Below are 26954 nucleotides of genomic sequence, written 5' to 3' on the forward strand. Positions count from 1 at the left end.
GACTACAGTACTTTCCTGATCTTGCTAATTTTTCAACATTCGCATGAGCAAATCTCGTGTGCGGCTGAGAGTTTGCTTTATTTTACCGCCTTGCAGAACACGAGATCTCGCTCAACTTGGATGTGTGGCTTTTCTTGGCGTCTAGATCTGGGATGACTCTGCTTCAGGGGTTCAGCGTCCCGCGCCAAGTCAAAAGTTCTCGAGCATAGAAACTCAGCTGATTTCTTTTCATTTGTTTTCTGTATATATAAGTTGCATTTTCTGTTATTTGTCCTGCATAGTCGCTCGTACTCGACATGTATGAACTCTTAGTGCAAAGAGAGGATTGAGGATCTCACAGCAACAATCCTGGAGTTCAATACTCGTTTCGCGCCCTGTCTTGATGCTCTTTCAGCTCGATCATTTTGAGGTCATTTCTGCGTTGGATCGATTGTACCACAAATCCGTTGAATATGCGATCACTTGAAGACATATCATCTTTGCCTTGAAAGTGGTACTAGATTAAGGTGCCAGTTTTGTAACGAAGAACATGGACATGGAAATGAGATCGTACGCCAGCATGGAAGATCACGAATCGGAACCATTTCTATTGGAGAGTCCATATACGGAAAGGAAAGCATCAGAATCCTCGACGGACTTACTTCCAAACATCGAATTACCTCCGAGAGGTTCACTTCTTAGATATGCAAGATGGACGGTCTTTGGAGTCTATAGACGGATCTTCCTTGTTGTACTACTCCTGAATATATGGCACGGACACAAAATCATCACGATGAAGAGGAGGTCAAAGTATTCGCCCCTGCTGGTTGATATATCGACTGCTGCAGCCGCAAATATGCTGGTAGCAGTTTTGATACGCCAAGACTACATCATCAATACCCTATTTCGAATTTGCTGGTTAGTACCATTTTGGGCACCTCTTCGTCTTCGACGGTCTCTAGCCAAAATGTACGAATATGGAGGCCTTCATAGTGGGACAGCTGTTTGTTCAGTTCTATGGTTCTCACTCTTGTCCGCTATCCTGACTTGGGAATTCATCACAATCCGAATCGCTGATCCCCTGATCATGATGTGTACCTTCTCCGTCATTGCCATCCTTTGGGCAATGCTCATTACAGCCTACCCAGCTTTTAGGTCTTGGGAACACAACACATTCGAGAACATTCATCGATTTGGTGGATGGGCAGTCCTGGGTCTTTTCTGGCCTGAGCTTTGGCTCTTCACTCGCGCTCTTGGACATCAAGCAGGTCCAGCTTCCCCAGGAGCAGTACTCACCAAATTGCCTGCCTTCTGGCTTCTCATTGCAACCTGTTTTCATGTCGCACTTCCCTGGATGCGTCTCCGACGACTCAAGATCCAGCCGGAACGCCTAGGTGTTGGTGTTCACGCTATTCGCCTGCATCTCTCAGAGAAAGTCTCGAACTGTGTCGTCTATCGTATAGCCGACTCACCATTGACAGAGTGGCATTCATTCGCTTGTATACCAGAAAGGAATGGGCAAGGAGGTTCTCTTATTGTTTCTAATGCCGGGGACTGGACAAGAAGAGCTATCAACAACCCTAAGAAATTTTACTACACTCGAGGTATACCAACTGTTGGTGTGTTGTGCATGGCTCAGCTTTTTCGGAAAGTGATTATTGTAACGACGGGTTCTGGTATTGGACCATGTTTGGGGACGATGATGAATATACCGGCTACGAGATGCAGAGTTTTGTGGTCTGCCCCTGAGCCAAGACACACTTTTGGCGACGACATTTGTGATAAAGTCTTAGAGGTCGATCCAGAAGCGGTGGTGATTGATACACATGCTGTTGGGAGAAAAGACTTGGTGAGTCTGGCTTATAAGCTGTACATATCTGACGGAGCAGAGGCTATATTCTGTGTAAGCAACAAGGCGTTGACAAAGCATTTGGTATATGAGATGGAAAGTCGAGGCGTGCCGGCTTATGGGCCTATATGGGATTCATGAATATTAGATAGACTCCCGGACATTGCTTTCAACTGAAGATGCATGGGCAAGGCGTAAGGATGAGAAACTGGGTGTTTTGGACAATTTCTGATGCTTTGATGTTCACGATATGTGTGTAGAATATAGTAATGTGGGCCCTATGGACATAAGATTGCCATATAGCGTCAGCTCTTACAGAGTGATGCTATGTCACCAACCAACACTAGGTTCGACCTGTGATTCTGCGATCAAGATCCTATTCTGTTCCTCGAAAATAGGTCTCCTCCACGCACCGCTCCCGAGTCTGTATGGGTTGCCATCTACCGCCATCGACTGTGTCTTCCTTCTGGATCTACATAGAAGCCTTCATAGGAATCCAGGTCATTTCATGTGATCCTTAAGAACCATCTCGGCTCCAATACTCTTGGTGATTCTAGCCCAGTTCATGATCAAGTGTAGGCCAAAGCTGGTTCCCAGTTACTTGTCATCTCTCAAAACACCGACGCCTTGTCCGTCTCTATACCCCAGAACTCATCGTGATGAAAGTGCAGTCATGCATCGAGCAGCTAGAACTGCGCATGGATAACGACTACCTCCCAACCGGAGCATATCCTCTCTGCGTATCTTCCATTCTCACTTCTCCACCCTTCCTCTTCTCAAGAAATTTCCTCACAGCTGCCCAGACCAGCAACCCGATCGTACCTCCAATAAACGTAAGCACAACGATTTGGTCCTTCCTGCTATCTCTCTGAAAGCAGGTAGTATAGACATCTTTCTCTTCAGCATCCTTACAGATAGGTAGTCGTTGCGCGAGACAAAAGGCTTTATTGCAGGTCGCACAAGTCGCTGATGCTGATCGAGAGGGAGCTTCATCGAGGCCGCTAGAATGTGATGACAGCGGAATGATCGTGCTGTTGGTGAAGCATGTACATTTGCAGAATGAGGGAGGCGCTATAATGACTAATTAGCAATCTAGAACAATAAATGAACAGAATACTTACAAGCTGCTAAAGTAGTTACAAGAAATGCGCAAAGCGCAAAGAAGATATACAGTCGGTTCATAGCTTCGACGCCAGTTCGGAGCTGTGTGAAGGACCAATAAGCAGATCTTCTGCAGATGATGAATTCTTCACTCAGATAAGATTCCGATGGCCTGACCACACCATCTGAGCTGAAAATCGTGGTCTGCGACTGCAGTTCCTGTCACTGATGTATGTAGGCAACTGCTGTTCCTCAGCTGTTCGTGAAGTTGATGCTCGGACCACGCTAGCCGGCTTCCCCATTGGAACCCATCTCAAAAAAGTTATAACGAAAGCCATCACCCATCTGAAATCACCGCTCACGGCCCAACACACGATGCGACGAGTAGCAAGATTAGAGCGGTCAATTGACCTCGTGAAAACTCAGTCATCAGCACATTCTTCGTCCATTTACCTTTGTTTGGCCTGCAGGAATCGAGCTGCTCCCTTCTCTACCTCAGCGATTCGAGCAGCCCAGGTACCATACACAGAGAAGATTCGAAATAAGATATGGGGTACAGATAAACCCCCAGGGCAGGCAAATCCATATGGCGAAGAAAGTGTATTCGATCAGACGAAAAAGAAACAGCAGGAGGAGCTAAAAGAAATGGAAGCCGTGGAGAGGAAACGAAATGTGGCACCAGCAGCAGACATGACTACATACGAGCAAGCAACTACATGGGGCGACGATGCAGGAGGACGTATACCTTGGGTGGGAGGATTCGGAAACTGGTGGAAGGACAATTGGGATCCAGAACATCGCTACTTAGGATTTGCACCAAAGTCAAAAATGGTCATGAAGGATCTAGATCAGATCACAGCGGCTTTCTACCGAGCTTTGGTGGAGACCTTTGCTTGCAAGCAGGCTGGGCTCCCTCTAACGACTCCCTCAACGATTGCGGCATGGAATCGTAACCATCGAGTTCGGATTAGTTTGACGGAAAGTGGTGCTGAACTGGCATCTGAGGGTCCTTCTTTAGAGCTTATTATGCAGTCTTTCAAGCCAGCTGTAGACGAGACCGCGGAACATGAGGCACCTACCGAGTCCGAGGAGGACGTTGCTGCAGACAGGTCAACAGTAGATCCATTGAACCCTGAGTCTACTGCGGAGCCCGTTGAAGAAACATCTGTACACGAGAATCCTACCGAAAGCGAGGAAGATGTAGCGGCAGACAGATCAACAATTAACGTTGCCAAGACTTTGAAGCGAAACTACGGATATGAGAAGTTTGTCAAATCTGTTGATCCTTCCTGGCGTCAGATTTCCTTAGCAGACCCTGAGATCAAATTTGCTGTAAGTTTAAACCATTCAAACTACGTAGTCCGAATGCTAATCATAAGTATAGGTGCATAAACGAGTACTAAGATTGACCGGCATTCGTATACCAGACTCGGCCATTCAACCATCAAAGACAGCTGGGGCGTTCCTCTCACATCTTATTGCGCCACCAAAACCACGCAAGTTAGCACAAGCTTTGCAAGACCAGCGACCTCTGACATCCCTTCAAAACGTCAACATATCGGCAACCAGAGTTACACCTATCGATAAGGAGAAGCAAGTTGGGAGGTGGAAACTGATTGAGCAGGAACTCACGAACAGAGGCCTGCCTGTTACAGGGCATTAGACGAACGGCCCGTTTGTATATTATTGTGTTAATCTTCAAAATCGGTAAGTCGCAAAGCGGCTACCGGAATCTTATGGAATGTACATTAGATGAAACCAATCTTTAAGGTTCTGGAATGTTTGAGTGTTTTGATCCTCTCTTCTCACAGGAATGCAAACCCTATCTTCTTTGTTTGATCGAGCCTCAAGATGGGCAAGTTGGCCTTAAGACTAATGTTTTGTTCCCTCCTCATGCAAGCTTTGTATTATCAACTTCTGGTTGCTTTCTTCTGATCATGGCTTTCGGGAGTAAAGAGGACAAATATCGCCTCATCTCACTCGAAGAGCTCGCTCAACATAACACACCGGAGTCGGCATGGCTAGCTATCAAGCAGAAGAATCAGCAAGAATGGAGTGTCTATGATTTCACTGAGTTTCTGGAGTCACATCCTGGTGGTGAAGGCAGTAAGTCTTGGCTCTCCTTAGAATCACATACTTAATCTGATTTAATAAAGTTCTTTTGGTGTATGCCGGACGCGATGGTTCAAGTGTTTACAACGCCAAACACGGAGACTTTCGAATCACCCAGCAACGTGATGTCACGAAAGTCGGAATCCTCGACCCTTGCACTGTTACAGAAGCATTTGCGAAGACAGGCAGCGTGGTGCGTCCAACTAAAACTCGGAAAAATCCGCCCAACTCTGATCGAATGGACATCGATACTGTCGAGCCAAGTTCAGCTGAGAAAAGGAAGGTCAATTTCGACAAGGATTCCGAGTACGCCGACGAAGTGGAAGAGGAAGCAGAAGAGGTTCCAGCTAAGAAAGCAAAGACAACTCCTGCTAAGTTCGTTTTTGGTCCAGACAAGAACTTGGAAGCAGGAAAGAAGATAACGGGCCGTCCGAGAGGCAGACCACGAAAGCAGACCACAAACCCAACAGCATCAGAGTCACCAACCAAGCCTGTCTCTCCCGTCAAACAAACAGACTCGACACCTGCCAGGAAACGAGGCCGTCCAGCAAAAATTAAACACGAAGTGACTGATGACAACTCCAACACAGTCTCAACCTTCAAAGAGGATCCCACCACTCAACCCGAAGAGCCAGTCCAACCTGGTACAACTTTCTGGGACACCGGACCAAATATGTACGCCCGGGCAAGAAAAGCTGGCTTTAATCCAAATCCAACCGGACCTTGGAAGGGTCCTTCAAGAGACGATATAGCAATCTTGCGAGATCGTCTAAGTGGTGTGGATAGTTCCAAAAAGCGAGAAACCGAGGAACTTGCTAAGGCAAAAGAGCTTGGAGACTACAAATCTGGATTGGTGACTGGTACATTCATCCAGAATGCTCGAGGGTTTTTCATACCTGTACCTGGATATGAGCCATTCTTGAGCAGCGTGGAGAAATGTAATGGGATTGTAGGAGCGGCATTTCTTGAGTCTCAGAAGACGGGGGAAGATCCTGTGGTTGTACAGAGAAAGTTGGAGCGGGTGACGAGGAAGGATTCGATGTCTGTGGAGGGTGTTGATAGTGAAGATGACTATGATGTTGGGGGAGTCAATGTGATTTCAAAGGCAGCAGCTCGAGGAAGAGGGAGAGGAAACAGGAGCCGAGGACGAGGCGGTGTTGACAGGACGGCCAAAGAGCCTAAGATCGAACCACCAGCATACACTGGCCTCTTCGCACCATTCTCTCGAAGAAAAGAGTCGCCTTGCGAGTCGATAACAAGCAATGTCTCGAACCCATTCGGAACAATTCCCGCCACCATTCAGCAACCAGGACATCTCGGTGGCGGTAATGGCCTCTTCGGACCTGGACAAGCGGCTGGTGGATTTGGAGACACAACAACGGCTCCCAATCAGCAAATAGTGCAGCAGAAACCTGGTCTCTTTGCACATGAGCGAGGGACCAGCTTTGCTGCACCACCGACCTCGTCCTACAATACCGGCATCACAGTTTGTCCTGGTTCATCCTACAGCTCGGGGGTACACAGTAATTTGTTTGCAGCATTTGGTCCCTTCAAGGGAAGTACGGTCCATCCAACCCCGGCTGATCCTGTGAATGGAGGAAGCGGTTCTACTAGTGGAGCAGGAAGCATGGGCAGAGTCTGTAAACGGCCGTGGTAACATGCCTTCACCTATCGTTTTTGAGTTCATTAGAACAGTTACAAGGCACCTTAGGGGCCGTGAGTGAGAGGAGTAAGGAAAGGGCATACTACAAGTGGGACGACCATGAATAGCCAGTGTCTTGTTTCCATGCACATTTTTTCAGATTTGACGATGAAGCTTTAAGAAATTATGTCCTTGATGCTGCAGATATGTAGAAGAACTAGCAATCTTAAGATACCATTGAATACCTTCTCATGTAGTAGAAACACTCGGCTCTTGCCAAGTAATATGGCACCTATGTTAGGAAACGTGAAAATTGCCTTCTGTGACCTTAGCCAAACGAGGAAAGCAAACATGGACCTAATCTAGTCTAGACGTTTCGCAAAGGAGCAATAATTTCTAGCAATTAAGTTTGTAGATGAACTGAAAACAACTAAACCACCTCATGTACCGAGGCCCGTACGTACACTGTGCTCATAACGACTTTCTCAAAATTCTGTGGCCACCACCCAAGCTTAGAATACCCCAAAAATTACTATTTTTGGCGCTGCACTTAAGCTGCGATCAATTATATAATGCATATTAGCTTATATATCCTTTTTCTAATAATATAAATAAATGAAATCGTTATTATGCGCAAGTGAAGTTTAGATAATTGTTCAAGCCTAAGGCAGCAGTAGCAAGGGGTGCAATTAGCAGATACTGTAGTCGCACTAGGGGTGTGCGCTAATCATGATACGTGCACCTTAGGGAGTCGCTTAGGGTGTAATGCCTGGCAGCCTAACAGCTGTGCAGGGTGCTGCTCCAGCGCATAATAAGGACTCTTAACCTTATTATTTTATTAATAAAAAACATATAAAATATGCAGAATTGAATTAAGTGCAATCGCAGGTCAATTGCATCGCGATAATTAATTATTCTTAGTGCTTTGGGGTCTTTTAAGCTTAGGTGGTGGCCACAGAATTTTGAGTAGTGAAAGCCGCAAAATATCAAGGTACTTTGAATTCAATGCTACAAACACCTATAAGTCTCAACACCTTTGGCTTGAAATTATATATTAATATAGGGTATCTTTCAAACATCGTCTTCCACCCCAATGATTTCATACCAAAATTCTTACAACCACAAACCAAACACACACGCCACCACCATTAACGAATATCCGCTAGCTCTCAAGATATCCGCACCGCTTGTCCCCAAAGCCGTGTTGCCTACAGCCGGTTTCGTCGTAGATGCCGCAGTCGCTACTGCTGTTACCGATCCCGTGCTCACGATTGCTCCACTTCCACTCGCTGCCCCAGAAGCCGTCGATGTGCCATTTGAGTAGAAGATTGCTGCTAAAGACGTAGAGCTAGCAATCACACTAGCCGAACTCGATGTCGGTGATGAGAGCGAAGACGTCAAAGAGACAGACGTGGTCGAAGTCGTTGACGAAGACGTCAATGTAATCAATGGCGCTGTAGTCAAAGTAGATCCTTGAATCGTTGTCGTAGGTGTACCCAGTGTAACGGGGTTCTCAGCAGTGTTCCAAATCGTGAAGTTGTAGGTTCCGCATCCCGAATCTAGACTTCCAGTACCCCATATCGTTGAATTGGGCAATTGACCTGTGCCATGTCTCAGCTTCGTCTATATCAACGTTTTCGCTGTGTAGGTTACTTACACGACTGCACCAAGGACTGGTAACTGGCAAGACAATTGTCAAGGTTGCAAGTATCTGAGCTGCTCGCAGATGTGAAGTCAAAAGAGATCACGGGCATGCCATATATTTGCTGCTGTGTCGTAAAACCGTCGCCTGACAGTTGATTGCAAAAAGCATTGAATAGATAGTCAACTTGTCCCACTTGATAGCCTTCAGACGATGAGACGCAGGTCGGAGTCGCTGTAGCAGCAGCGAACTGGGCCAAGAGGCCCACAGCCAGAATCTGAAGAGTGGGAGGAAGCATCGTAATTTTCAGGGTGTCAGGATCGCATTGTGCTTTGACGATCGATTCAATGGCAGTTCGTGTCGAGCGATGTCGTGTTTATGATGTTTCTCTGTACGCGCCAGGGCTCGAAGACAGGAAAAACAAACGTTCTCACGATAGTGGCGCGCAGCGAGAGCAGAGGCCGCGCAATTTCCACTGCGGGAGGATTTGCTGCAGGGAAGGCTGCGCGAAAGAAGGGGCTTGGACGTACAAGGCTGACTGCTTTGATGAGGCCATGCATTCCCTGTCCAACATGAAACATGTTGCAGAGCGATAGAAACCCCGTCATGACATGACGAAAACTAGATTGAAAACACTCTATCTTTAAAAATAGAGCATGATAAGGAAATTTGATGGGGGAATCATGGACTCGAAAATCGCCACGAAGTTTGGATTTACTGCTCCTGGTTCCTGAGAGACAGGAGCCTCATCGAAATGCAGCCACAAAGGTACCGTGCATGGGTGGGCGCTTGCCTCGGCATAATAGTGGAAATATACATATCCAACATCCCCCTTTTCGAGGTGTGCATTGCGCTTACTTATGCGTCTAATGTAGCTGCTCGCATCATATCCAAGCAGCGCAGCTTCGATAAATGATATATATACATCTTCGACGACCTCTAGAGTTGGTGAAAATATTTCGAAGCCATCGCCAGGATGCAGCGGATGTCAGAAAATTACCCCAGCTTCTCCATCCCTCGGGAGTTTCCATTTTGGGAACCAAATTTCCCGCCAGCTCAAGTGAGATTGCGCTGCAACATCTGCTGACTTACAATGTACCAACAGGATATGCAGCTGGAATGTTGGATTTATTTGGGGTAATTGTTGGAATTGCTTCGTATGAAGACACTTCCACAGATCCATTTGCAAATTGCGGCATACGTCTGATGTGGGTAAGATCTGATATGTGTGCAGCTATATTGAGCAACTTGCTCTCAGTCCAGGGCTTTCCGAGGATCTCCATCCCAATCGGAACCCCAATGGGTGCATCCTCTGTCGACGGAGAGAAGCCTGCCGGCACAGTCACCACAGGAGACCCTGTCAGAGCGGCGAGGATTCCGTTGCGACCTGATTGAGAGGGAGATCCAATCTTGACAACAAGATTCTTCTGTTCAGGATAGATGATAGCATCCAGCGAGTAGGATGAGAATGTCGAGCTCAGAATGGTTGTAAGATTCTGTATCCCGAGCTTAGTTGGCGGATAGGATGAATTACTGGTGGACGACTTTAGAGCGGTATTGACATAGCTGTACTGGCTCGGTATGACCAAGAATTTGGAGCTACTGTAAAGCTCGTTGAAAGTCAAGCCCTGAGAACCGTACATCTCTAGATAGGAGTCCAATTCTTGCCGATACTCTGATGTTTGTACATCAAGTGTGGCGATAGCAGTCGCGTTGTAGACTGTCTCGTTGACCGAAACTACAGTAGCTCCAGCTGCTTCGAGAACAGATATCATGTTGTCCATAACCTGATTTACTGGTGTGGTCTCGTTGCTTGCAGTCCTGTTAAAGAAGCCTTGTAACAGTCCAAACCTCATACCTTTGAGGCTTCCGCCATACATGGTCTTAGAATAGTCCACCCCAACAGATGATGCAGGAATCAGGGCTGTAGTGTTATCATTTGCATCATAACCGACACTTGTCATGACCGTGAGCCCAACGGCTAGGTCTTTCACATTCCTTGCAATTGGACCAATTGCATCTTGCGTATAGGATATAGGAATAATACCAGCTCTCGATATCAAGCCTCTTGTTGGTCGAACGCTGTAAAGACTGTTGGCACTTGCTGGGCTTCGCAAGGAGTTCACGGTGTCCGTTCCTAGATATGGTCAGTCTCAATGTATGTGCAAAACTCTGCCATGGCGATTACCTGTGCCGAATACCGCAAAGCTCGTAGCAATTGCTGCTCCTGTCCCTCCACTGCTTCCCCCTGGAGTCCTTGTATGATCGTAAGGATTGATGGTCTGCCCACCTAAGGAAGAGACTGATAGGCCTTCCAATGCCAGCTCATGCAGGTTGGCCTTGCCCAATATGATGGCTCCAGCATTTTTAAAAGCGGTAACCACAGGAGCGTCTTCTGTAGGCTTATTACCAGCCAAATCCAGACAGCCTCCAGTCGTGTTCATATCGACCGTATCATAATTATCCTTCAGCAGGACAGGTATGCAAAACAGCGAACCTGTGGCATTGCCAGTCGAAAGTTGAGTATCCATCTCATCCGCAATGGTCAATGCATTGGGATTGAGGCTAATGATTGCGTTGGCCGTGGGGTTGAACGCCTCGATTCGACTGATGAAGGAGGAGACGACCTCGCGGCAGGATGTTATACCGGAGTAGAGTGCATTGTGGACACCTTCTATCGTGGCTTCGCGGCTGTCGAAAGGTTCGGAAGTGAAGGATGTTCCAATGACAACTAGGACATTGAGTGCCAAAGCTGCTATGTGAGAGCTTTTCATTTTGATATCAATTCCAGATGCTTCAACCGGCGACCTCGCAACCCACAACAGTCCATGGCGGAGGTCATATATGTGACCGCTATCGCGGGTACTTGATTCCGAAAAGTCATTATCTTTGCGAGCTGATTCCCGATACTAAAGCGGATGGAGAAGAGCGACGAGCGATGAAAGAGAAGACAAGAGTTGGTGGAGCTCGGAGCTTCAAACGTCATGCGGCCGCGCTGTTAATAACACACCTACGTTGCTGATAAATCTGATACTTTGCTTGCTCTACGGATAATATCAGACTAGCTCCTGATATACTAAAGACATATATCTATTCTCTGACACCTCCTCCCACTTTCGGGCAACAATACCCAAAGTATGCCAATACTTAGCGAACTCGTTCTTGATTACCTTGAGAAGAGATATCTCGTTAGTTCAAGAAATAGCTCTTTTTGGGTATTTTACCTTTTGCGATTTGCAACAAACTTCTGATAACGGCACTCAGACCGGGCATGTTGGGACGAAAGTGCATCAATCTTTGGATAGAGCAAAACCTGGAGATCAAACTCAAGAACTCCATGTCATGTTCTTCTCATCGTTGTCTTCCATCTATTTCTTCCATCTATTTCTCTGCTAATCTAACTTCAAAAGGTACAAAGATCCAACCTTTTGTTCTACAAACCCACGATCATGGCATCTTGGCTCCCCTGAAATAGTGGTTGTCTCGGGACATTTCACAGCGAATGAGTGCCATTTACCCCAAATCATATTTCGTCTCAAGTAAGAACTATGCCTTCATCTACCACCCTGAGCACAGCATTTAGCTTTTCAGCCTCGTGATCTTATCCAAGCAGAATCGGTCCTTTCATTCTTCGTCTTCCTTCGCTGCAAAATCAAACATGTTCGCTGGCGAATGGCACTGTAACGTTCCACCATTGCGGGGTGCAGATCATCGCCGTTAGACCACGAGGAGAATGGTGGGTCCCGTGTTGTCCGGACCTTTTTCTGTCGTTTGGTGAGAAAACATCAAGTAATGATCTCATGTGTCCCTGCTGTGCCATGGGCAGAGGCGGGGAAGTCTGACATCTTGTCCTAGTGGGCAGGGATTCAAGGTACCGACAAGGTGGGGTAGCTCTTAATTTTGTTCCTGATCATCCTGCTTAAATAGACCTCTTCCCTGGAGGCCATGATGGCGCTGGACGAGGAGCTCTATTCGACAATTCCTGTGGGAGGCTTTTTCGGACTCGAAGAAGAACTTTGCTGTCAAGAAAATGGGGCTTCAAAGAGTTTTGCTTGGCTTCGCAGCTGTGAGTACGCTGGCAGCTACCAGTGGAAATGCTCAATGTCCCGATTATTCTACATTCTCCCAGCAAAAACATGAACCGTATTCTACGGGTCGATATCAGCTCTCATATATGAGACCTGAGCCAGCATGTCGGACCTTCAATTCAAGCATCGTGGAACAAACATTGATCGACATGCAATCCGTAATCAAGGACCCAGACTTGTATCGATTGTTCTACAATTCGTTCCCAAATACGCTCGATACGGCAGTCAAATGGAAGGGCTTCGCTGCCAACAATTCAGCAGAAGAATTGACATTCTTGATTACGGGAGACATCAACGCTATGTGGTTGAGAGATTCGGCAAACCAAATGCAGAGTTACCTTACGCTGCTAAATGCAAGCTCAAGCTACGATTCCATCGCCAGTTTATATCGAGGAGTCATTAATCTCCAAGCACGATACATCAATGAAGCACCATTCTGCAATTCCTTCCAACCGCCTGTAGAGTCAGGTCTTCCCGCCGAGCAAAACCAAGCTACTCCCGACAATTTCACGCCTCCAAAATCAAACCTCACAGTTTTCGAATGCAAATACGAATTGGACTCACTCGCAGCATTCTTAGAGATCTCGACCAATTACTACGAAGCCACGGGTGATATTGATTTCTTTAGAAAATTCCAATGGGTTGATGCTATCAATACTATCATTTCGACAACGGAGAGCTTGCTCATTGGTACTTATGCTTCGAATGGGAGTGTGAATACCCTTCCTTATACCTGGCAGCGACAAACAACATCGGGGACAGAAACACTTTCGAACTCAGGGAGAGGAAATCCGGTACAAAGTGGCACAGGGTTGGTAAGGTCGGCGTTCAGACCCAGTGATGATGCGTAAGTTCTCTCTCTTCACTCTGAGCTAAAAGCGCGCTGATTATCGAGAACAGGACTATCTATCAACTATTCATCCCAGCAAACATGATGTTCTCTCGATATCTCGACTCGGCGTCCACCATCATGGCCAACATCGGCAATGAAAGAAACCTCGCAAATCATATGCACAACTTCTCCGGCAGGATCAAAGACGCCATCACTCAATACGGCATCGTCACAGACCCAAAATACGGACAAGTGTACGCCTATGAAGTCGACGGTTTCGGCTCAGGTACGTCCATACATCACTTTGCAAGTCCACAAACTAACAACAAACAGTAAACCGAATGGACGACGCCAATATCCCCAGTCTCCTCAGCGCTCCATTCTTCGGCTACTTAAACGCCACTGATCCCATCTATCAAAACACAAGGAATTTCGTCCTCAGCGCAGATAACGGGTATTACATGCGAGGTCCCGTCCTCAGCGCGTACGTCTTCCCCTCCCCTCACTCAAAATCTCAAACCAAAATACTAACACCCCTCCCAGCGTCGGTGGACCACACGATGGCTTCGGTCTAGCCTGGCCCATGGCATCCATAATCCGCATCTTCACCAGCAGCGACACATCAGAAATTGAAGGCCAGCTCAAACAGCTTGTTTCTTCGACCGATGGACTGGGTTTAATTCATGAGAGTATTAATTCGTTTGACGAGACTATCTGGACGAGGGAGTGGTTCAGTTGGGCGAATGGGTTGTTTGGGCAGTGTTTGTTGGATTTGAGAGCTAGGGGTTTCACGGGGGTGCTGGCTGCGAGCTATCAGTGAGTTGGGAAGCCGCTTGGGGCAGAGTGTCAGTAATGATAATGTTGAAAATGTAATTTTTGTTCTTTCGTGTTTCGATTATCCTTTCTGATGATGATATTAGAGCTGAGGAGAACGTCTGTAAGTGCAGTCTACTCGTAAAAACCTCAAGTGCGCTTGCGCTACATTCTTGACTCTTACGACCTGAGTCCAATAATAGGATATTACCTTATTTTGGTCATTCAAGGAGACAGTTTGAGGTGGAAAATGCTTTTGCTATTCTCTGGAAAGTGAAATCCTCTCTATTGTGAGGGGAGTTTCGGTCAATCAGTGCTTAGAGAGAAGACTGAACGATAAAAAGTTTCGGGGACAAGGAGATTACTTTATTTATAACTAACGGGTACAACCAAGGAATCATGCAATACAAAAACTACAATCGTTGCAGACCAAAAAGAAAGTTGGTATCTTCCCATCAAACGCCGCCGCCAATGCTGGAAATTTAGCTCCTCGCCATTATACGTCCTCAACAGACCTCCACTGATTATAGAGTAGAAGCTCAACTAGGAGGTCCTTCGATCCAGAAGCTTTTCTTTCCAAATTACCAGTTACACAGCCGTATCTATTCTGTCGCTTATACCCATATCACCAGTCGTTCGCCTGCCAGATGTTCCAGCTTCAACATCTCTGGGTTTCGTCACTCTGTTCGCATTCGTCCCAACATAATTTCCAACTCCAATGCCAGCCCAGAAACTCCTGTCCTTGCTTCGAGGTCCCCATGACCAGCCTGCTCCTTGGCTTATTGGTAAGTGGTACAGGCGGAATGCCAAAACCGCGGTAACAGTCCCAATGAAAAAGCCGAACAGAATATCGAAACCGTGGTGCTTGAAGTCAGAATACCGAGTCGAGGAGATATAGATCGAGAGGAAGAAAGGGATAACGGCTATAACAAGCAGGTAGACTGGCGGTGCTGCGGCTTGATTACGTGCTGCGATGAAAGCGTCGTTGTGTCCTGATGGTTCTTGTAGCCGTTCGTTGCTCGAAGCCGGGAGCTTTTTTGGAGAGGATGGGGAGAGATTTTGTAGTTCGTGGTGCTCTGCTCGAGAAGGGAATGCTGCGAATCGAGATTCGTCGCGAGAGAATAAATTGGGGGCGAGGAACGGAATGGTAATGGCGAGCTTGGAGGCAAGGAAGAGACTGAGATAGACAAGTCCAGCGGCAGAAAACGACGAGTGACCGCTAGAAAAGCTTCTGAATCCGTCGTTGAGCATTGATTTGTCTGTTTGCTTACAGATAGCTGCCGAAACAACGTTGAAGCCCTCCAGAGCATTGGGAAATCCGCCAACGGTGTAGTTGGCGATGTTGATAACATCAGGTTCGCATCTTGACAAGAGATCTGGTCGAGGTTTGCCGAAGAGGTTCTTCATTCCATTGGTAATGAAGAAAGCGGCAGCACAAGAGAGCGCAAGACCCAACCATCCTGTATGCCATTCCCATAACCTTCTTCGCCAGATCAATCCCTTCGGGGTTGATTTCGAGACCGTTGGGCCTGGTACCAGGGCTAGACAGACCAATGCAATAATGACAGCTGGGACGACCAGACCAAGGATTACCAACAATGTGGTGGAGATCTTGTCTGTCTCGACGTATGGAAAGGAAATCTCGGCGTTTGTAAGAGAGAATGGACGCTGATTTGGGGTGATGGTCGATAGAACCGCTCCAATGACAGCTGCGAGGATGACTACGATCCAGTCAAGAACGTACGAAGCTACAAGAGCTATAGTTACTCGACCGCCAAGCCGAGTTTTCGATCGCAAGAGATTCATAATTGATGCACAGGGTTTATAATCTTTGGGTAGAAGTTGCGACGAAGGAGATATGGGGAAGGTTCGCCTTGATATCCTTCTAGGTCAGGCAACTAGGCGAAAACGAAAGACATGATCTCCAAGAGGCTATGCAAATCTTGGTCTTTGTTGATCGGTGGCTTGGAGACATGCACACGTAGTTGAAGTCATTCCCAAGTCCTTTGATTGGACCAATGAGCTTGCCAAGGAAGGAAAGACCGGTTGGCACGAGACCAAATTCCGCGCCAAGAAAACATAAATCTCGTACAATCTTTATCATCGCGACCTGGTATGGGAAAATTCCGATACAATCAATTCTCCACTGAGAGAAAGTTGCGGTCGTGGTTGGCATCACTGCTTCCAAGTCTCTCTAGAAGGTTGCTGTTCCTAATGGGACCCAGGAGCAACCGGATGCTCTAGACTGGCCCCTTACAGTAGCCATTACCGTTTTTGTACACGGCAGTGATGTGGGCCACATGTGCGTACCTGTTGTACCTGGAAAAGCTTTCTCTATGTATTCATGAAATGTCCGTTCGACCCTGGTTCTTCTCACATTCTCACATTGAAAACTTTGCTTAACATCCGACGTTCATCTGGCGAGTGTGATGTGCGATTTTCACAAGGATATCGATGCGGCGGCAGTGACATGCTTGATTTGTCAAGTTCAGGGCAATTTATTGGATCCTTGGCCGTAGCTGATCGCAACATGAGATGGGAGGCCTTCGACCCAAACACGTTTGGTACTTGAACATTACTCAGAAAATTATCATACGAGACAAGTGTATGGGAGGATGTTCTGAAGGAGCGTTCTTGGGCGATATCTCGAAATGCTATGCCCATGTCCTTAGATAGGAGCGTGCCAAAGTCGATTGCCGCGGGTCAGAGGTGGGGTGCAGTGGCGGCGGGAGCTAGGAAAAGCCGTACTACCGCTTAGGTCTCCTCACAAATCCTCAACGTCATACAGTTAAACAACTTTAAGTTGACGTAGCAGAGACCACAAGGTGAAGAGGTGTATTTATTCGTTGCTTAGTGTTCATCGAAGCTTTTGTCCTCTCTCATTATGTTTTCCCGAACAGCCCGACTTTCAACGACTGCTACATCTCGACTCTCACAAGTATCCTCACATACTCAAAACTCCTCTATTCAGAAAGTACAAAGAAGAATGGCCTCAATGACAACCGCCAAGCTCAACACAGGAGCTAGCATTCCATCCCTTGGATTCGGTACCTGGCAAGATAAAGATGATCAAGAGCTTGCAGTAACCGAAGCATTGAAAGCTGGATTTAAACATGTACAAACAACCATTCCATAGAGAGTAATCAGCTTACCTTCATAGATTGATACAGCAGCCATATATGGTACTGAACCCATGGTCGGAGCTGCAATTAACAAAAGTGGTATCCCACGCTCCTCACTTTTCATCACCACCAAGCTTTGGAACAACGATCACTCCCCCGAACGAGTTGAATCTGCCCTCGATGCCTCACTTAAGGCTTTGGGCTTAGACTACGTCGATCTCTTCCTTATGCACTGGCCTGGGGCTTTCAAACCAGGGGACGATAAGTTCCCGAAGGACAAGGATGGCAAGACTGAAGCCGCGAATATCTCATATATCGACACCTGGAAGGCGATGGAGAAGCTCGTCAAATCAGGTAAGACAAAGGCCATCGGAGTTTCGAACTTCTCCAAAGCTGAAATGGAGCATCTGGTCAAGGAAGCATCGATCCAGCCCGCAGCACATCAATTTGAATGCCACCCCTGGCTTCAACAGAAAGACTTCTGCGAATGGCACAAAACCAAGGGAATTCATGTTCAACAATACTCTCCATTCGGGAACCAGAACGAAATTTACGATAGTGGAAAGAATATGGGCAAGCTGATGGTAAGTCATTCGAGCCCACATATGAAGCAGCTTGCTAATACGCTAACAGGACGATCCTGTCCTCGTTGAAGTCGGAAAGAAGCACAACAAGACAGGAGCTCAGGTTGCACTTGCGTGGGGTGTGACTCTAGGCCACTCTGTCCTGCCAAAATCTAAAACGCCTTCTCGAATCAAGTCCAATTTGGAAGGAGATTTCAAACTTGATGTTGAGGACATGAAGAAGATTGCGGGTATCGACAAGAAGCTGAGATTCAACGACCCTAGCGGTTCTTTTGGGTATCAATTTTACACCGATCTTGATGGAAAGAAGGATTGAAGTGAGGTGAGATTTTAGGAAACTGAGCACGTGAACATGTAAATTTTGTATATAATGACATCTAGGTAGCGAAATACTACAACAAAATTCTTTACAGTCATGCATTTGATTATCAACAGTATCTAGCCTAATTTACTTCACAACTTGCTTCACAATGTTCTATTGTCCGAGCAGGCAAGCTCGCTCTTTTCCATTCACATCGGTAGTATATTTGTCTTGACTTCTAGATTGAACAGCAAGTACCGTAAACATGAATCTCCTCTGTCGAGCTCCTATATAGTATAATCGGAGAAAACAGCCTCAAGTCCCATCTCAAAGATTGTATCAAGATTGTTAGTGCAAGAAAACCGAATGTTTCGAGCTGTGACAGACAGCCAGTAGCGTAGGGTTTACCGGCTTAGAATCTCCAGAAGACTGTCCAACTTTCGGAGACCATGTGTGTTGGACAATGAGAAACTCCGTGGAGACGGGATTGGGATTGGGTCGACAGCACGTGCTTGTGGTGTTTCTTTTGCAATGTTCAGCCCAACGCCTTCATCGTCACATTGGGATTGCAGGATGGGTATCAAATACTCCTCGCCTCGTTTTTGTGATATGCTGAGGTCATGTGGGGACGCAGATCCAAGGTTTGGAGGGCCGAAATATCAGCTGCTATATAAGTATGTCCTATTCGATTGAATTATAATATTATAACGTTATGTATACCAAGCTATTATATCGAGCATAATTTATACCTGTAAGAGCTTAAAGTCAGTTTCATACTTTACGCGGACTTAGTTCTACCTAGAATACTTTATGGAAATAGACCCAAAGTATCATTAATCCTACTTGTGACAGAGTTTAAGAAAAGGGAGAAAGAAAACTCTGACTTACTTGCCAGCCACTTTAGCCATACCACTCTCCACATCGGTACCCAAATCCGCAATTACTGAATCTGGCAGCTCCCTGCGCGCGTTAGCCGCAACAGTGAACGCATCATCGTCTCGAGAAGCCCTGGACAGGAATCAAGTCAGTTTTTTTGTCTTTAAGAAGTGTGACGAGGTATAAAGACCCAAAATGCAAACACTTACATGCCACCAATCAAGAGACTACCAATCGCCATTGGAGCGCTACTTGGATCTTGAACAATGTCGTATATCGTCAGCCCGGCATTGCCAGCATCACTGAGTAAAGTGCCCAACCGAGTGAAGATGGTCGCATCAGCGATAGCATCCAACTCTTCGCCTATGCCGGGCAACAACATCAAAACGGCACTCAAGAAGAAAAGAATGATTTCAAGCGCCTCGGCATCTTCTGCTTTCTTCCCAATCGCCTCAACCTGTTGCATGGCGTCGACTGCACCCGCAACGCTATACACGCTCATGACTGAGCCATCGATCACATCCGAGTCCGAGCCATCAAAGAAGAGGTTTGAGGCGCTGAATGCAGCATCTTCTAACCATTCGGCGAGCGCGCTGTAGGAGGCTAGATTGGCCGTGATAGTGTCCGCTGGGTCCGGCAGAGACATATTATTTGGTACACTATAAAAGTATACGAGGGCACCCTCCACGCAAGCTGTTTTGCCACAAGCTGTAGAGTGATAGTCGTAGGGATAGATCCAAGAGCTATCGATTCCGTATTTGTTCTCCATTACGTCTAGCCATGCTGTCTCGTTGTTGGGAATGGCGTAAAGAGCGATAGTCTTCTCGAAGCTGGGATCATCACCTGTCCCACATCCCCCAGTCACATTCTTGTAACCCGAACCGTCTGCTACAGTATACAGGCATGTAAACAGATTGGTGAAATCGTCACTATCTGTGAATTTGGACCATTGCGCTGGAGCAGCAGTCTGCACCGCCTTAACGTAGTAGCCGTAGAGATCTTCGTAGCCATCTGCCATGAGGTCATTGTAGGTGTTGAGGGAGTCGGACAAGGTGGCCATCATACCCTGGATGAGGTATGTATTGACACAGTAGGGATCGATGCTGGTGTCATTTATTACAGCGTCTATGCTTGAATAACTGTCAATGTCGGGACAGTTAGGGAGATCGATGCCCTCTGGAAGAGGATCACCGCTTGTGGTGTTGTCTGGTGTCACACCCGAGGCGCCGTTGGGATCAGTGAGCCACGGCCACACTGCGGTCACTGACGCGGCGTATGTCGGGCAGCTTAGTTCTCCTGTCGAGTTTCTCGGAGCAGTGGCACACACAGACATATCACTCTCGAGGTTTCCGTTGTATGCTGCGACGCAAAACTCGTAATTCCACGTTCCTGGAAATAGCCAGGCGACTTCATAACAAGGGACGTCTGTTGACCCCTTATCATCTGTGAGGACCTCATGACTTGTGGCATTGCGAACAGTAAATGTGTAACCGGCTGATCCTTGGTCCCCAGCCCAGGTGATTTGGACAGTTGTAGGGTCCATAGTGGTAACTTCCACCGCATAAGGGGTATATGGCATCCCGTAGCCTACAGTTACAGATCTGGCGATTGCGGGGAAACCGCCTCCTTCGGCAGATGTCCACGTCTGCACTGCTACGGTGCTGGGAGTCATAGTCAGCATCTTAATGTGAAACAGAAGTTAGGAATTTGAACATACTAATGATGACCTGGCTCGAGTGTTGTAAGGGAGGCTGAAGTCCCCTGGACGCCGTATTCGCCGGCATATGCACCAATAGTATCTTTATCCAGCAGGATAAGGGCATACTGTGTGATATCCCACGATCCGTTTGGTGGAACCCAAGAAATATCGAATCCTTCAGCTGTGGGGGTAATCGATATATTTTGAGGGCCTGGTGCAGTTGTCGGATCTGCAACGGCGCTGACCATGCTGCTATAATCTGATGGTGGGATTGTATCTCCGCAGTCGCTGGCGATGTAGAAGTCAAATGTCTCGCCTTTGACAGTCCATGAAGCGTCATAGCGATTCGTGCTGGCATTCCAGATCGAGAAGCCGAGTCCATCTGCCTGATTCTTGACGAAGTAGCCAAAAGCAGTGTACACCTCGTCCCCTATCAGAATTTAGTACTTTGGTTTTGACTCTTGAGGTGAAACTAGAGTCAACTGAGAGTCGGGAATCGTTTCGAGAGCTTGACCAGTTTCTTTTCTGTCAACAAGTTTCAAGACATTGTTTCGGCTCTCTGTTCTCGGCTCTCGAAATCACGCGAACAAAGATGGAGAGCACTTACACGTCACGGTCACTCCCCAGGGAGATTGTACCGCTTTAACATTGGTTGGTACTGGACACGGCCGTGTGGGAATGTCCGCAGGAATAGTGAGCGGGCCACTTCCAAGACCGAAATTAGAGTACATAGTTTTACTAAAGGCCTGTGCAATCTGAAATTCGCCAAATGCATTGGGATGTAACCCATCGTGACCTGCAGGGCAGGAGTCAGGAGCACCTAAAACGTTCAATGTTCGTAAATGCATCGTCAAAATCTATGGTGGGGCCAAACTCACAGTCATAATTTCCTGCAAAATCAACAAGCTCGAGTTGAGATTGTGCGGAAGTCCACTGTGGCAGATATTGAGCCAGAAGACCGTTGTAAGAGAGTGTGTTTTCCACAAGATCTTCGCGATTAGAAATAAAACTGCGCTCTAAAGTGTTCGTTAGCATTTGTTGCACTACCTGCAGCGTTTCGGGGGCTCGAAACCCTGTTGTCTATGAGAGGAAAGTTTGAGGATTCTGAAAAAGATATACATGACTTCGTAAGAAGCATGAATAGGATGAAAGAATACAGAGGTAACTTACGAGGGACATTTGCGATTGCCATATTGATATCGGGCTTTGCCGAGCGAGCATTAGCTATGAAAGTCTGCATGCTCACCAAAGTCCCGTTCACACCGCTGATGAACCATCCCATGTCATTGAAGCCCAATTCAACCAGCAGCAGATCCGGTTGGTATGTGGTAATTTGGTTCGCGATCAAGCCTTTATCTTGAGCCAACTGCTGGCCCCAGAGTGCGAAGTGGTTGCAGTTGGACAGAAAAGCAGAGTCGACTGAGGAAGATCAGATATGCTTCTTTTTTATATGAATTGCAGTGTCTAAACGGAATGAAGAGACGAAAATATAGTTGACGAAGTGATTATGTATTTATGTAAAGAAGCGCTTGAGATGAAGGAAAGGGAAAAGATACGTACTATCCGTAGCGTAGCCTCCGTCAGTCGCCGGCTCCGTATCAGTTACTGTTGAGCCCAATAATGCCGGTGGTTGTGGAGGGAGAGGGGCAGCTGGTGGAATAGTGCCACTATATGGCCCGACAAACTCGATCGTGAGGTCGTTGGTCTGGGACCACTGCCAGAGTCGGTAGCGCCATGCTGGTTGTAGTATGGCAGTAAGTAGCTACTTCATACTAATCGACATAGAGGGCATCCTCAAGAGATATGGCTCAGAAACACATGATGGAGGGAAGGGTTGATTCCACAGATGCGTACTATAATCACCTTGATGGCCGTGAGAGATGGAGTCACCAACGATCATAACCTTGAGCGTGTCTCGAGGCCGTAAGGAGGCTCCATTAGCTTCAGAAAGAAAGAAGCTTAAGACTGCAAAGAGAAAAAGAAAGCCACTAGGAAGGTGCCTAGACAACGTGCCGTGAGCCCTCGACATGATTGTAGCAACAAGAAAAGTCACGGATAACTCCTACCAAGACTTTCCAGTCTCCTCGATGATACGGCTGGACTTATAAAGTCACGGCTATGGTCTTGAAGTCATTACCCTCGTGAGAATAGGGGCTGCCGAACTTACAGATCCAACATGCATCCAGGTACACATGTACAAGCAAGCAAGAGTAAACTACTGCAGGTGCCGCGGTCAATATTCTTGGCGGTCATCAAGGCCCCACGATCACAGACAATATTGAAATCGCTCTCGGGCAAACACATCAGATGCATGGCTCTTTTCTCATAATGCAAGTGCTTTGTCGCCAAATTCACATCCAACACCGAGTAGTTTCACCTAACATTCCCATACTTACCCTGTCAACCAGCGGCACAGCAAGCGTTTCCCACACGAACAGGAGCCAGTATTGGTCCAGCGGCGTGGAATTAGGGACAAAGATTGTTTAATGAGAATTTCGCACAATAGCAGCATGGAAAAGAAACTTCGATGGTCTAGATGAGCTTTTTCCTGTGCCGCTGAGATAGTCGGCTCTGAGCTCCCAAAGAAGGATGATACCGATCTTACGAGTAAACGCCGCAACGGAAATGATCGATGCTACAGTATTGTACATGGCGACTGCGCCGTAAAAATCAAGCTCACAAGCGCGAACCGCTCCAATAGTATTGAATTGTGAGATTGTCGTATCGACCCAAACATGATAGACCATTGATTAACTCTATTTTCAAGATGAAACCCCTCGCTTTTCCTCGTTTAGCGGCCATTCCACGTAGTCAAGCTCCACGTGACGATTCTCTCCCTCAGCCAATTTCCATTCTTCCGGCAAGCACGCGAGCAATTCGACCATGCTGACATCGCATTGCAGTCCATTCATGAATTCCATCTTGGAAGAAGAAGAGAAGCTAGTTCCAACCAAGTCTGTGCTCGCGTCACGGGGGATAGTCACACTCGAGCACCCCCCGAGTTGCACTTCAGGGGTAGTGTTGGATGACACTGCAAGAGAAAACCCCAATTCCTCCATACGCCTTCTTAAAGCATCTCGGAAATATGGATCAATAATCCTTTGGTGTTTGACGAGAAGCTCTATATCCGGCTTCGTAGCCTTGGTCATGAGCTCCTGGAACAATTCAGCGTAGTTGCCCGCGATGCATGCTCGAAGGATCTGGGGCATCATGAGGGGCTTACGTGCGGCAAGCTCGCGATATGTCGATGGATGTCCCAACCCCGGATACGATATGAGATAGGGTAGCGAGGAAGAATCGTTGGAAGAGATCGGTTCCAGAACATTGTTCATGATGTAACGTGCCTTGATAGCCTGGCCAATCGCTGCAGGCTTGGACTGTGGATGTGACTGTCTAGCCCACCAGATGGCAAACATGGTGTTGTGATATATTCCTCGCACACAACAGTTCACTTCCTTCTCGATCATGACTGGCCTGCGCAGACGAGCATAGCGGTCGATATCACCGTGGTAGGCTGCCATGAGGATGAGCAAGTCCTTCTCCACGGTCGGCAGGTTCACTGGTAGTGGTGCAGAGAGGAGAGGCGTAATGTCATATACAGGTCTTTTTGGAGTTGTATATTCGTCAATGCCCATATCTTCGGTGACATTGAGGTAACGCTCTTCGAATCCCCGTCTCGTAAACAAGCTGAAATCATCTTCATCTTCAACATCAGCACGAGTGAACTCCTGTTTGAGGTCGAGCATCCAACGGACTGCTGTATCTCCATTCAAATGGGATGGTTTCGAGTTTGTCGCATCAATAGACCGAGTGTAGTCGTCCATGATAGAGTACGTGACAGATGCGGCCATGATGTGATTGAAAATTACAGTATTCCCGCACTCTCGTGCTTCTTCGGCAACATGAACATCGGGTACGATCTCCAACTCCAGGTAGAGGTCTATGTAACCAGCTACAGCGCATGCTCTTGCAACCTGGTATGCCATGTGGGGATATCGCTGAACCAGACAACGGTACGTCGACTCGGATGCAACTTCTGGATGCCAGATGCAATATGGCGTTTCCTCCAGTGAACCATCCATGTCAGGGATGGTATTGCTCATGATAGCTCTTGCATTTAGAGCGCGGGTGAATTCTGGAAGAGTTCCGTGCAGCTCTTTTGCGAAGCCGGTGTGATATCGCATCCCACGGATGACACACAAACGAGAGAGTTCCAGGCCCAAGGCGACGGGGACCATCTCCCCTCTGATAGCCGCTCGACAGGCATCGACTGTGTATTTTTGCATCGAGAGTCGTGCGGAAATGACGGGCACGTTATTGTCCGCCATTGGGGTCTCTAAATTGCTAAGAAATAAGGTGTGTTGGAAGTTTTGAAGTGTGATGGCGAAAGGTATTGTAAAATTGAGGTGAGCTTTGCCTTCATGTACTCGAGCGGCGAAGGGCTGTCACGGAATGAATACCTATTCAAGAAAGGGGCTCGCCTATTACTGGGAATAGTCTCGTCTCGAGGGTCAGGGACGGCGCGTAACGGGTAATAAGTCAACTCAACCGCACGAGCCGCACGAGGCCAGGATCCAAAAATATTGGCTTCTCGACCAGATCAAACGAGCTCTACGCAAGGTACAATCAATAGACTGACAAGCTTCAAGCTCATATGGCCCGGACTTTATTAATTAATCTTAATTCGAATGAACATGATTCCCAAGGGACCGTCGTATGGCCTTGGCCACAGAACAAGCACCCAGCCGTATATCACCTGCTGCACTCAAATGGCGTCGCTGGCCCATTACCCATTAGGTTTTGAACTTGTCTCTCTTTTCAAGCTTCTTGTGTATTACTGTGTCACGATGAAATTCCTCATTGCTCTTATCGTTTTCTTCCGCTTTACCTCAGCATTCGGAGATGCTGCACGCTATGAGCGAGTGTTTTACTACTATGCGTACCTGATCGATGCTACTCTTAATGCACCAAATGGGCCACAAACAATCGCTGCTAATTGTGGCAAGACAATGGGTGTTGGTACGAGGACAACGTGTACTTTCAACCAGTTCAACAGATATAGTAAGTGCCTCGAGGATCTCATATGTGGGACTGTTTGAGGAAGTCTTCCTCGTACTTCAAGGCTCGGAACAAGTTCTATGACTCCGTCTGAGAGGAATGGATTGCTAACTTGTGGTCAATTTATAGTAGCAAATAAAGGTACCAATCCCCCAGATGGTTGGGATGCTACAGCTGCTCAATATCCAGGTATTTCAGATTCTTGTTTCCAAAGTCCCTCTCGTGGATGTCCTGCAAGCCTTGTGTTCCTGGGGCATTTCGCTCCTGCAAATACCCCTAGATATACTCACAGCTCCCACCTCCCCATTACATCTACAATACTAATACGGGAGCAACAGATGGGGCCACTATTACCGGGTATGTTCTCTGATCCTATCTGCACCAGCGAAATATTTCTATTATAAAATTGGGATGAAAGGGCTAAAGCATGGAAAGCTCCTACTCCATATGCTGTCGACTGTCGCGACTACCATTCTCGAAATGAAACAGTTGGCTGACTTGAGACTTGTAGCGACCATGGTCTAAGCACTACATACCAAACTGCACGTATCGGCGTCAATATCAACGATGTAGCCACTCTCCTAAGAGAGACCATGTCATTTACAAGGAAAAACATCGATTTACTGTAAGAGTCATGTATTTCTTGTTGATCACAGCTATTACCGCTCATGTGTTTCCACATCGACTACTTCATTTGAGTCTGTTCCTTCTTCTAGACAGCGAATGGTGTACACTCGCTCCATTGATTTTCACTACGAGAGGGTCCTGACTTGATGTTTTAGACCCGCCGGTACCGCCACGGACACAATCAAAACAAATATCTTCAGGCAAATAGTGGGTATAGCACGAACTCGCATGGAGAACAAGGTCAATGATCTGATAGAGAAATTTGGAGGCAACGGAGAAGGTGGCTATAAGTGGAAGGATGCCCAGGGCGTCGAGCACCAGACGCAGCTGACCATCGTAACCAAGGAGATAGCCACGTATGAGGGTGCACCAGACGATGCCGTGTCATTGGATCTCGATTTCCAAGCTACAGTAAAAGCTAACCCTGATGTTGACAAAAGTGACATCAAGACTGCAATCAAATATTGGAACACAAATTCCGGAGCACCGAATCACAACCCTAATATTCTCCAGGCTAGGAACGGAGCTGAAGTATTGAGCGCTAAATGTCAATAAGAGTGGAATTACCAGTTCAGCTCACTTTGGAGGCCTTGCATTCCTGTCATGTAAATTCCTGCAGTGGAGGGAAC

General features: G+C 47.1%; 12 protein-coding genes across 12 annotated transcripts; 6 read left to right on the forward strand and 6 right to left on the reverse strand.

Annotated features, from left to right (window-relative positions):
* Positions 1 to 559: 559 nt before the first annotated feature.
* Positions 560 to 1969, forward strand: LY89DRAFT_730406 (uncharacterized protein; the record flags this gene model as incomplete). The annotated part of the gene is made up of 1 exon (XM_018219473.1): positions 560 to 1969. One exon carries the CDS (start codon positions 560 to 562, stop codon positions 1967 to 1969), a length of 1410 nt encoding a protein of 469 aa, XP_018074714.1.
* A 568-nt stretch (positions 1970 to 2537) lies between these two features.
* Positions 2538 to 3010, reverse strand: LY89DRAFT_578468 (uncharacterized protein; the record flags this gene model as incomplete). Its single annotated transcript, XM_018208945.1, has 2 exons — positions 2538 to 2899; positions 2950 to 3010. 2 exons carry the CDS (start codon positions 3008 to 3010, stop codon positions 2538 to 2540), a joined length of 423 nt encoding a protein of 140 aa, XP_018074715.1.
* A 294-nt stretch (positions 3011 to 3304) lies between these two features.
* On the forward strand, positions 3305 to 4592 carry LY89DRAFT_578754 (uncharacterized protein; the record flags this gene model as incomplete). The annotated part of the gene is made up of 2 exons (XM_018208964.1): positions 3305 to 4261; positions 4314 to 4592. The coding sequence occupies 2 exons, from the start codon at positions 3305 to 3307 to the stop codon at positions 4590 to 4592; spliced, it is 1236 nt and encodes a 411-aa protein (XP_018074716.1).
* A 274-nt stretch (positions 4593 to 4866) lies between these two features.
* LY89DRAFT_730408 (uncharacterized protein) lies at positions 4867 to 6698 on the forward strand (the record flags this gene model as incomplete). Its single annotated transcript, XM_018219474.1, has 2 exons — positions 4867 to 5035; positions 5086 to 6698. 2 exons carry the CDS (start codon positions 4867 to 4869, stop codon positions 6696 to 6698), a joined length of 1782 nt encoding a protein of 593 aa, XP_018074717.1.
* A 975-nt stretch (positions 6699 to 7673) lies between these two features.
* LY89DRAFT_441818 (uncharacterized protein) lies at positions 7674 to 8930 on the reverse strand. Its single transcript, XM_018207543.1, has 2 exons — positions 8341 to 8930; positions 7674 to 8284 (listed from the first exon to the last, which is right to left on the reverse strand). The coding sequence occupies exons 1-2, from the start codon at positions 8621 to 8623 to the stop codon at positions 7797 to 7799; spliced, it is 771 nt and encodes a 256-aa protein (XP_018074718.1). The 5' UTR covers positions 8624 to 8930; the 3' UTR covers positions 7674 to 7796.
* Positions 8931 to 9413: 483 nt separating this feature from the next.
* On the reverse strand, positions 9414 to 11099 carry LY89DRAFT_730410 (amidase signature enzyme; the record flags this gene model as incomplete). Its single annotated transcript, XM_018219476.1, has 2 exons — positions 9414 to 10462; positions 10514 to 11099. 2 exons carry the CDS (start codon positions 11097 to 11099, stop codon positions 9414 to 9416), a joined length of 1635 nt encoding a protein of 544 aa, XP_018074719.1.
* A 987-nt stretch (positions 11100 to 12086) lies between these two features.
* Positions 12087 to 14096, forward strand: LY89DRAFT_779145 (uncharacterized protein). Its single transcript, XM_018222273.1, has 4 exons — positions 12087 to 13260; positions 13314 to 13531; positions 13579 to 13729; positions 13789 to 14096. Exons 1-4 carry the CDS (start codon positions 12356 to 12358, stop codon positions 14063 to 14065), a joined length of 1551 nt encoding a protein of 516 aa, XP_018074720.1. The 5' UTR covers positions 12087 to 12355; the 3' UTR covers positions 14066 to 14096.
* A 345-nt stretch (positions 14097 to 14441) lies between these two features.
* LY89DRAFT_682110 (acid phosphatase/Vanadium-dependent haloperoxidase) lies at positions 14442 to 16363 on the reverse strand. Its single transcript, XM_018214442.1, has one exon. It carries the CDS (start codon positions 15862 to 15864, stop codon positions 14647 to 14649), a length of 1218 nt encoding a protein of 405 aa, XP_018074721.1. The 5' UTR covers positions 15865 to 16363; the 3' UTR covers positions 14442 to 14646.
* A 579-nt stretch (positions 16364 to 16942) lies between these two features.
* Positions 16943 to 18180, forward strand: LY89DRAFT_771237 (aldehyde reductase-like protein; the record flags this gene model as incomplete). Its single annotated transcript, XM_018221878.1, has 3 exons — positions 16943 to 17173; positions 17219 to 17764; positions 17814 to 18180. 3 exons carry the CDS (start codon positions 16943 to 16945, stop codon positions 18078 to 18080), a joined length of 1044 nt encoding a protein of 347 aa, XP_018074722.1. The 3' UTR covers positions 18081 to 18180.
* Positions 18181 to 18775: 595 nt separating this feature from the next.
* Positions 18776 to 22669, reverse strand: LY89DRAFT_771242 (uncharacterized protein; the record flags this gene model as incomplete). The annotated part of the gene is made up of 9 exons (XM_018221879.1): positions 18776 to 18814; positions 18954 to 19073; positions 19151 to 20602; positions 20659 to 21022; positions 21248 to 21460; positions 21519 to 21656; positions 21811 to 22059; positions 22201 to 22377; positions 22495 to 22669. 9 exons carry the CDS (start codon positions 22667 to 22669, stop codon positions 18793 to 18795), a joined length of 2910 nt encoding a protein of 969 aa, XP_018074723.1. The 3' UTR covers positions 18776 to 18792.
* Positions 22670 to 23253: 584 nt separating this feature from the next.
* On the reverse strand, positions 23254 to 25043 carry LY89DRAFT_682112 (uncharacterized protein). Its single transcript, XM_018214443.1, has one exon. The coding sequence runs from the start codon at positions 24966 to 24968 to the stop codon at positions 23403 to 23405; it is 1566 nt and encodes a 521-aa protein (XP_018074724.1). The 5' UTR covers positions 24969 to 25043; the 3' UTR covers positions 23254 to 23402.
* A 444-nt stretch (positions 25044 to 25487) lies between these two features.
* On the forward strand, positions 25488 to 26925 carry LY89DRAFT_779150 (uncharacterized protein; the record flags this gene model as incomplete). Its single annotated transcript, XM_018222274.1, has 5 exons — positions 25488 to 25701; positions 25828 to 25887; positions 26037 to 26055; positions 26210 to 26323; positions 26481 to 26925. 5 exons carry the CDS (start codon positions 25488 to 25490, stop codon positions 26878 to 26880), a joined length of 807 nt encoding a protein of 268 aa, XP_018074725.1. The 3' UTR covers positions 26881 to 26925.
* Between the last annotated feature and the right edge of the window lie 29 nt (positions 26926 to 26954).

Source organism: Mollisia scopiformis (assembly GCF_001500285.1).
Source record: "Mollisia scopiformis unplaced genomic scaffold LY89scaffold_6, whole genome shotgun sequence".
Classification (NCBI taxonomy): Eukaryota; Fungi; Ascomycota; class Leotiomycetes; order Helotiales; family Mollisiaceae; genus Mollisia; species Mollisia scopiformis.

Coding starts and splice junctions, on each gene's coding strand:
- LY89DRAFT_441818 (XM_018207543.1), bottom strand. CDS start 8,623: ATGCTTCCTCCCACTCTTCAGATTCTGGCTGTGGGCCTCTTGGCCCAG. Junction 8,285..8,340: donor CCAGTCCTTGGTGCAGTCGT/GTAAGTAACCTA, acceptor GACATGGCACAG/GTCAATTGCCCAATTCAACG.
- LY89DRAFT_779145 (XM_018222273.1), top strand. CDS start 12,356: ATGGGGCTTCAAAGAGTTTTGCTTGGCTTCGCAGCTGTGAGTACGCTG. Junction 13,261..13,313: donor TTCAGACCCAGTGATGATGC/GTAAGTTCTCTC, acceptor TATCGAGAACAG/GACTATCTATCAACTATTCA. Junction 13,730..13,788: donor CGAGGTCCCGTCCTCAGCGC/GTACGTCTTCCC, acceptor CACCCCTCCCAG/CGTCGGTGGACCACACGATG.
- LY89DRAFT_682110 (XM_018214442.1), bottom strand. CDS start 15,864: ATGAATCTCTTGCGATCGAAAACTCGGCTTGGCGGTCGAGTAACTATA.
- LY89DRAFT_682112 (XM_018214443.1), bottom strand. CDS start 24,968: ATGGCGGACAATAACGTGCCCGTCATTTCCGCACGACTCTCGATGCAA.